The 9,403-nt window shown below is 38.4% G+C and overlaps 1 protein-coding gene and 1 long non-coding RNA gene across 2 annotated transcripts in view; one reads left to right on the forward strand and one right to left on the reverse strand.

The window, feature by feature from the left end:
- Positions 1 to 3,846, reverse strand: part of LOC143528378 (keratin, type I cytoskeletal 42-like) — a 6,186-nt gene extending 2,340 nt beyond the window's left edge. Inside the window, exons 1-5 of the mRNA XM_077024094.1 lie at positions 3,453 to 3,846; positions 3,060 to 3,188; positions 1,603 to 1,685; positions 1,281 to 1,437; positions 969 to 1,130 (exon numbers count right to left, since the gene is read on the reverse strand). Coding sequence (XP_076880209.1) covers positions 969 to 1,130; positions 1,281 to 1,437; positions 1,603 to 1,685; positions 3,060 to 3,188; positions 3,453 to 3,665 — 744 coding nt within the window. The 5' untranslated portion in view covers positions 3,666 to 3,846. The remainder of the gene's footprint in view (positions 1 to 968; positions 1,131 to 1,280; positions 1,438 to 1,602; positions 1,686 to 3,059; positions 3,189 to 3,452) is intronic.
- A 4,056-nt stretch (positions 3,847 to 7,902) lies between these two features.
- LOC143528782 (uncharacterized) lies at positions 7,903 to 9,326 on the forward strand. The gene is made up of 3 exons (XR_013134523.1): positions 7,903 to 8,070; positions 8,575 to 8,793; positions 8,873 to 9,326. It is a non-coding gene; the product is annotated as an uncharacterized LOC143528782 (long non-coding RNA).
- Positions 9,327 to 9,403: the final 77 nt, after the last annotated feature.

The raw sequence follows: 9,403 nt of genomic DNA on the forward strand, positions 1-9,403 counted from the left end.
TTCTGAGTGTGAAACAATTACCAGTTGTTTTACATTTACCAAATACTTTCTTTCATACAAGTTGCACAAAGAATTCTAGGGTTACTTTGCAATGAATAGACATAATAATTAGCTTATACATATAATTAGCTAATAATACAGTATGGACGCAGCCCCCTGGGGGACAATAACCATCATCACTATAATTCTTTGAAACATGTTTGTTTGCATACTGCTTTTTCACTGCCATTGACTCTGAATACCATTCAACACTTTAAATATTATCCACTGTCACCTTTAACTCAGTTTTCTGGCCTACTGGTGCTTTGAAAGGAACAGTTCAACATTTCTGCATTGAAACTATACAAACCCTTTTTCTGTTTATCTAAGGACTGATACATCCAGCAACAGTCTCTTCTTCCTCAGGTGTATGTGTTTCATACTTTTACCTTATACTCAGTACTCTACCTTGGTTTACAATTCCTAATAATTTCCTGAAAAGCACACAATGTATCTCCAATTGGTCCTCTGACATAATTAAACTGAATTTTAAAAGTGAGGAAGCCATGCAGTGCTTTTAGAGAAAAATCTAAAGGCACAAAAAGTGTTAATATTTGCCACCTGTGGCTGAGTCAGTGTAGGTGTTTTAAAACCAGTGCAACCTTTAGCTTTACAGTTCTTTGGTGAAATTGCATGTTGTGTTTAAACACATAAAATACTAACCTGTGAGCTTTTATAGAAGGTAATGGAATGGTTTTGAAAACAGTTGGCTATCTAAAGATATATTTGGATGAAACAGTATTTGCAATGCTATATGGAATACATAGTTCTGATTTTGTTTGATTATATGTATTGGTTCACTTTGTTATTTTTTGTTATTTCAGTCTCAATATAACTGACCAAGCCAGAATTAAACTGGGTTTGTTTTTTACCATTTACCCTAAACACACTTAACAAAAGCAACCAGTAAACCTGTTTCACTGGCCCACCTTGCTCTGGAACCAGACTTCAGCATCCTTGCGGGACTTCTCGATGAGTGCCTCATAATGAGTCCTTATTGCATCCAGCTCCTCATTCAGGGGCACTGCGGAAGCACAGTCCACCTGCACATCCACAGCGCTACCCTGCTGGGTACGATATAATTGCATCTCCTATGGATTAAAGAGAAAGGAAAGAAGCACAGATGAATCATGGGAAATGGAGTCATAAAGGCAAGTGTGGTCTTTAAATTCTGCCTGAAATGTCAGGTGATTTAATGGACGACAGAATTAAAAACATGTCCAGAGTGCATGTCTCCTTACCTCCTCGTGGTTCTTCTTGAGGAACACAAGTTCTTCCTCCAGGCTGGAGATTTGGAGCTTCAGGTTTTTGCAGTCATGCTGATTTGTCTGCAAATCCCTACGCAGTTGAGCCACCTCTGCTTCAACACCCACACGCACATTTATCTCGTCCTCAAACCTGGACCGAAACCAAAACCACAGTGATTTCACCATTAATTTAGCAGTGAAAGCAGTGCTAACATTAACAGCACCAAGTAAAACTATAGATGCAATGAATAAAGCAATATAGACAAAGTTCTATGAGCAGAGAAACACATTTTTTATCAATCAATGCTCAACTTACTTCTTCTTAAAGTCCATTTTTGCTATTTCAGTATTGTCCATTTGCAGCCAGAGAGTGGCATTTTCATTGGTGCAGGCATAAATCTTTAAAATATGAAGATGTAAAATATGCACAGTCAGACAAAACACTCTGCAACTTTATCCTGATTTGAAATAAAACATGTTTATATAAGGTTCATGCACTGACATAATTTTTAAACTATCTATAAATGTCACAGACAGAGGAAGCAATTAGGACTAAAATTAAAATGACAGTGTTGGCATACAAAACAGAGCTGAGATAATTGAGTTAAGAGATAATGATGATGTCACCCGCTAGGTGAGGTGGAATAACCTGTTGGGACAGATTTCGCGTAAGAGATATTGCAGATATAATCCTTGGAACCTTAAGAACTTAAGAGGTTCTCAGTAAGATAATGATTTTCAGGTTTGAGCTTGAGGGGTGTGTCTGCTGCCTTGCAAAGGTGTCAAAAGTATTCACATTCATTACTTGGGTAGAAGTATAGATACTAGGGTTTAAAAATACTTCTGTAGAAGTTGAAGTATCAAGTCAATCTTTTCACTGAACTAAAAGTGTAAAAGTACTAGTTTCAAAACTACTTAAAGTATAAAAGGAAAAGTAATGTAAGGGGAGAAATGCCATTAAGGACAAAAACGAAGGCCGCGTCACAGGTCCTATAGGGTACTACACCACCTCCCCCAAAAATAATTTTCTACAATCCATAATGACTATAATGTTATTTCAATATTAATGTTAAAAATGAGGGACGCACTAGACTACCTGTTTCAGCCCCGCATATATGCCCATTGAAAATTAATGATTTTAGTTGCAAATTTATTAAAACCATATTGTCATGGTGGCGAGACAGGGGCAGCGAGGGAGCGGTGCACGACACAAAACATTTACCATGATCTGTGTATTAGCCTACCAAATACACAGATTACAAGACAAATAAAAAACCTACAAAGGAGCACTTTTGGGTTAGCTGGTCTTTCTGGATACCAGCCTTCTCACTGGTGCTTAGTTGGGACATTTCACTCGAGTTCACGAGTCTCTGCCATGAGCATCTTCATACTAATCTACTCATGTCTGCTATCTCATTGCTGGAGTGTGACTTGACGTGCGATGGATCGCACACAAAGAAGGGTGTGGGAATGGTGTATGTTTATACTTCTAATCCACCACAATCAAATCCACTGGACGTTGCGATGTATCTGGATACTGTTTTTAGCGATGACAAGCAAGATTGAGAACAAGCCAATATGAAATAGGAGTAACGAGGCTGTTTCTAAAAAGTAAGGAGTAGAAAGTACAAATAATTGCGCAAAAATGTAAAGAGTAGAAGTAAATAGTCAGAAAAGTCATAAAAGTATCGATACCCAAAATTTCTACTTAAGTAAGGTAAGTATTTGTATTTGTACTTCGTTACTTGACACCTCCGCTGCCTGGTGCGTTACCTGTTTACGCAGCTCCTCAATGGTGCTGTAGTAGAGACTCAGGTCTTTGCTACAAGCAGGGCGCCTGCTCTCATACCATTCCTTTATCTTCAGCTCCAACGTACTGTTAGCAGCTTCCAAAGAGCGCACCTGCAGACACAGAAACAAACCACAACAAAGGACTGACTACAAGAACGTTTAAGAAATAATCTGACCCATACAGAATATAGGCTACTGTTCATTTATTTCTCAACAGGTGAGGGTGTGGATTAAGTCAAAATATTCAGAAATTGCAATCATATTCATAAATAATATATAATGACAATACATAATAATTTGGTTTAAAACACATTTAATATATGTATTTCATAAATCCTAAAAAAACTGTTACAGTACAGCCAAACGGAACTTTACCTTGTCCAGGTAGGATGCCAGGCGGTTGTTAAGATTCTGCATAACCATCTTTTCACTGTCAAATACGAAGTCACAAGCTGCTTCCACTACGGCTGAGGGATGAGATTTCCGAGTATCATAACGTCCATAAGACAGAGACATGCTCGAGGTGCTGGCCTCTTTCAGCCCAACCACTCTAGACAAACTGTGGGACGAGAAGTACTGGACAGGCATGGCTGGCTGCTTGAAGAGTGGTTTGAGGATGTGCGTTCCGTTGGGAGCCTCTGAGCTCTTCTACACTCTGCGGTGGTCTTAAATAGGCCTGCATGTCAGCAAACAAGCTCAGCTACATCCTACACTGCTGTGGTTGTGATGCAAAGAGACCCGCCTTTCCAAAGAATGGAATCAATTTGTTCGGTGGAAGTGCTGGCATCCAGCACGAGTGAAGATTCTTCAAGCCAGTTTTGAACTGGTTACTATTAATACAACAATTATTAAAACAGCAAGTAATGAGTGTTCTGAGATTTAAGCAGTGTTTTAGTGCTGGTAGCTGTTTGACTGCTACACTACTGTGATAAGGTTAACTAGTTACAGACCTATTATGTTTTTCTGCATAATATACTGTGATGCTTTGTACTGTATTCTAATAACAAATGCATAGGTTAAATTGTTCATATTTTTGGTTATTCATCTGGTTTTGTTAAATTGGCTTGCTAGTATGTTGGCCTTTTATATCTTATTCTTATTTGGTCCTCTCTCTCTCTCTCTCTCTCTCTCTCTCTCTGTCTCTCTCTCTCTCTCTTTATTGATTCAGTGATTTTTCTCAGTGCTTTCTAACACCTTTGCCTTACATGCTGTAAGCACCAAATTAGCACATAGTCCCCCACAGTTTCACCTTTCCACATACCAACCTGTTTCTTTTGATGCTCTTTACATTTTCAAATTAGAACCAAACTGGTTTAACTGCTGACCCCTTGCATCAGACGTCTTCATTTACCCCTTCATCCACTCAAACCCCTTTCATTTATGCTGATAGCACTCTTCTATCCACCCCTTCCTTCATCTCTCCATCCCCCTATAGAAACCCATGAATTGTATAGCTCCTTGAGTTGTCAAGCTTTAAAGCAAGATTTTGAACTGCATGTAAGAGCCGTACCCACCTGTCTCCTCTGTCATCCAAGATAAATCTCCACGAGAAATTTATTGATTTTTAAACTACTTGAAAACTGAAGGTACATTCGTAAGTTGTTTAAAATAAAAGTACATATCTGCATCTGAAAGCTATACCGAAAACCAATCATCATGTTCATAGTTTTGCTTTCTGCTACAATGGTGCTTGCAGAGCCATCTCAAACGTTTGTTAACAAACTTTAGTTTGTATTTTGTATATAATCCTTTTCTGTCCTCCTCCACTGCCGACTGGCTGTAGATAGCCAAACATGCTCAAACATGCTCAAGCAAACAGATAAGGCCTAAGGTTTCTTTAATCCATGTAATAATCCCTTCTTTAATACTCATCATAATCAGTTATTGGATCCATGTGATAATAACTTATTTAATCCATGTAATTATCGCTTCTTTAATCCATGCAATTATTACTTTGTTAATTCATATAATAATCCTTATCACACCTTTTGAAAATGGATTTAAAATCTAACTATACATATCATGATCAAAATCTATTTGACTCCTCAAGACAGATGAGGTTAATCTCTCACTGCCCTTCAAATCAAAAGAATCCCTGGTGAGACACTTACAAACAGGTTTATTCATCACCAAAGATAAACCCTAAACAGCGTCTGAACATGTGGGAGTTCCAGAGAATATTCAGTAGTGCATATAATGAATTCCAAGATCATCAACAGGAGGACAGTGACAGCTCCGCACATCACTCGCATGTCTCACTTGCTCTCTGGTCACATTTTACTGTTATTAATAAATGTTTTTCATATTTTGGGTTTTTGAGTTGGTTTCAAATTGATTTGCGTCAGCACGTTAGCCATACCAACACAGCATGTTTGCTAGTGTGAAACAAATACTTGAGGGTATGAGTGTTTAACACTGTTGCATTGTCTAAATAGGTCTAAATCAAATCAATTTCGTTTTGCACTTCACTAAGTCTTTGTATTTTACAATATTTCATTGTTTACACTTCACACTGCCAGGGTGGTTTTCACGCCACTAAATTACTGCACACTACAGCAAGATCTGGTGTATAGCACCAGCGCATCTAACACACCCAGTACATCTACCAATGTGGCATTTTTACCAAAAGTAACTTTTGAAACTGGTCCATCCTTTAGAGGTGATGTCTCCCAGTGTCATGAAATTAACATTTGATGTTTTCAGCAAAACTCTTGGTTATGTTCTTAAAATAGTTTAATGTTCTTCAACTATTTATGCTTAACCTCAACCCTCATACTCCACATATGTAGTGATGGACCAGCATCTCTCACTGCTGACAGTAAAGTTTCATGAAGTGATGTTTTGGTATAAGATTTACATCAGGGTAACACTGCTTGAATACTGTAGGACGTTCAAATGCTTTATATGGTTAAGCCTTCAGTCAGATAAGGATAAAAGATTATTTTGATATTCTGAGGGACAGCAAATACCAGCTTGGTTTACAGAAGGGACTAAAAATCGAAGGAAAATTTCTAACAAGGCAAGAGTTTGAAGAGTCATCCTACACTGTTACCAGAAGACACCAAATTCATGGACGATTTCTCCTTTCTATGATTGTGAACTTCATGAAGATCACACTCCTCTGAGACAAACAGCAGCTTCAACTTGAAGATACCCTCTTAAGAATAACATGCACCCAAAGTTATCACCAGGTCCAAACCAATACTATGGCTTTGCAGAATTTTGAATTAATTGGCCCCTAATTGGACCCTAATGGATCCTCTCATTTAAACTGGTGATGATATAATAGAATCTGCAATGTAAAATGTTTTGAAAACAATAGATATGCATGAAAGTAAAACATTTAATTCACTTGAACTTTACACAATTGTAATTGCGACACCCGTGCTGAAACTGTGCCTGTATGTGAACATATAAGAAGTCCTTATACAGCTTATTAAGGACGTGTTGGGACGGGACGTGGTGATATGTACCTATACGTTTATTGCATCTGATATCATATGTAATGCCAAGCGCACTTTCAGAGAGCTCTACAAAACCACATTTTGTCCTGTAATCATTAAGAATTTGTCCTTTAATCATTAACAACTGTTGACAGATTGTAGAAATACCACATTACCACGACTCATACCTGCTTTCTACAGAAGTGCCAGGGCGTTGTTGTTTGTGTGTGTGTGTGTGTGTGTGTGTGTGTGTGTGTGTGTGTGTGTGTGTGTGTGTGTGTGTGTGTGTGTGTGTGTGTGTGTGTGTGTGTGTGTGTTGTGTTTATGTGTATGTGTGTGTATTTGTGTGTGTGTGTGTGGGGGGGTGGAGTTGGTCATCATGGGGAATCAGTAATATAAAACAGTTTAGACCAAGAAACCATCACTGACTTTGCTTAAACGTTTTCTCTACCTCAAGGCAGTACAGAAGTCTGTCCACAGTTTCAGCAGGACATGTCCTGCCCTTGGGTCTTGAAGAAGGGTGGAGACAGAGGAGAAGCAAAAAAGAGTCCATATATGTGTCTCAGTCTATATTGCACAATCTTCAAAGGAATATTTGGGTTTTGTATGTTTAGTACACTTACTGAAGTGTGAACTTTTCTGTAATCCGTAGGCCTAATTTTTTTCCTCGCTCTGATAGGTAAACACAAAGGAAAAGAATTCCACACAGAAGACAAGGCATAGACAACACCCTACATTTAGATTTATTACTTTTGGCAGAAACTTTTATCAGAAGCAATTTGTATGTATTTATGAACATAAATCACTTCCTCAAAATTAAACATGCGGTACGGTATGGTTAACACTAACCTAAAACGAAAGCTGTGGTACGGCATGGCGAGCAGTTTGTACTACCAGCTCTACCAGGAAATATACGGAGCCAGCTATAGTTTAATAATTAAAGTCTGCCTTTTGGTTTCAAACAAAACATTGCATACTAATGATAACCAATTAACCTGCGTGGTTTCATGTTTCTTTGTGGTCTCTGTACATGAAACCTAATAAAGTCGGATTCTTTGTGAACCCTGCATTTATAAACACATTGCATTTAAGGCAGTGCCAATGTGCAGGTGACTTCTCACCAACAACACTGAACAGAGATTCACATTAAAATCGATTTAGACGGATAAATATTTTACGTGGAAGTCAGCAAGCTGCGCAGTTGTTTGCTCGTGTCTTACACCGACGCTTGCAGTACATGAACAGACAATTATGTTTTGCTGAAATCATTACGTACATAAACTATGTCTTATCTCTATATCGATACTCTGCGTTAAACGATCGTCTTTGCGTCAGTAAAACCACTTAACACTTGATCTTGGTTTAAATGAATCAATCGCAAACTTTGATGACGCATAAGCTCCGAGTTTCAATGGGTTATATTAAAGCATACACTGAAAGTAAACAGAGTATGATGGGTTCAAGGCTTTTCTTTGGTGGGAGATCTGGATCAATTCTTGGCTCTTTTAAATGAACTTTTGGATCCGGCGTCTAATCTATTAGTGTTGAAGGTTAACGGTGTGACGAGGTGGAGGGATTGCAAGGGATCCTGATCCTCCAAGCTGATATTGAATTTCCCAAAGATATGTGACCGGTTTATAGTTAGCAACGAGGGGCCATTTATTGTGGTACCGTTTCCTCATTTTAGGCTGTGACAATTTATTGATCATTGTCTTTTAAAGCGATTGGGAGTTGGTTATATAAATGGCACTCTGCGTTGGAGTTGAACAGGCACATTATTTTAAATCTGGGATATAACGCCATTATTTTTATATTCAATTTATTGTCATTGCTCAGTACAAGACGACGAATTTCTTGTTTTTGAAAGATTCAGGTAAATTATAGGTCTATTGACGCTGATATATAGGCCTACTGGGAAATCGCATTTTTGTTTTGTAGGCCGCTGTGATTCTTTTCGGGGCGTAGATGTGGGTTCCACATACACATATAGTATAGCGTATATTTGATTACACTGTTCAGCAGAATTTCTTCTCTAAAGACACATTTCTCCTCAGGCATGTCGGCGAAAATCACAAGATTAGCTTGTATAATGATTCTGGCAACTGGGTGTTTGGGCTTGCCGTGGGAGCGCAGGACGACCCGTATGGGGCCTGCAGGACCAGACACCGGTCCGGAGGATATTCAAAGGCGCGATGCCATGATGCAGCGCTTGGCATCTGTACCTGAAGATCAGCGCGAATTTATGTCCAAACAGATTCTCCAAGCTCTGTCAGGTGAGTCTAAGAAGACAGATAAAGAGATAATTTGTGGAGTTATTCGAAATTGGAAAGTTGTTTCTTCTGTTTTTGATAGAGATTATTCAACGGGAGGACTGCACTTCAGATTATCAAGGTTGGGTAGACTTCGGGCGCCGGAGTTCCGACTAAAGTTCACAGTTAACAGTCCACATCTCTTCGTTTTTATTAAATGTAAGTTATGAGCAACTTAGGTTTGTCTTATGCTGTTTCTTAAATTTGGGTATTTTACCCCACGATGAGGAGTGCAGATATATGCATGGCAAAATACGCAGTGAAATCTAGGAAGTTTTAAACGTCCCTTAATGTAATATGTTTCCTAATGCCTATTACTTAGCAAATGCTAGGGTTTTAAGCAAACATTTAGGCTAGTACACTTGCATACTGAATTAAACATTGAATCTTTCACAAGCAGCAAACATTACAACAGTAATACAAAACCCTAAGAGTTCCTTCATTATTATTATCTCCCAGCCATTTTCCATATTAATAAGCCCATGTCATGGGACCTGTGACTCACTCAGTAAGGCAATAGCTTATTTTTTAATTTTTTTCTTTTTTCTCTTCATCCCTCTCAAAACTATACTGT

The sequence above is a fragment of the Brachyhypopomus gauderio genome, chromosome 12 (assembly GCF_052324685.1).
Source record: "Brachyhypopomus gauderio isolate BG-103 chromosome 12, BGAUD_0.2, whole genome shotgun sequence".
In the NCBI taxonomy this organism is placed as follows: Eukaryota; Metazoa; Chordata; class Actinopteri; order Gymnotiformes; family Hypopomidae; genus Brachyhypopomus; species Brachyhypopomus gauderio.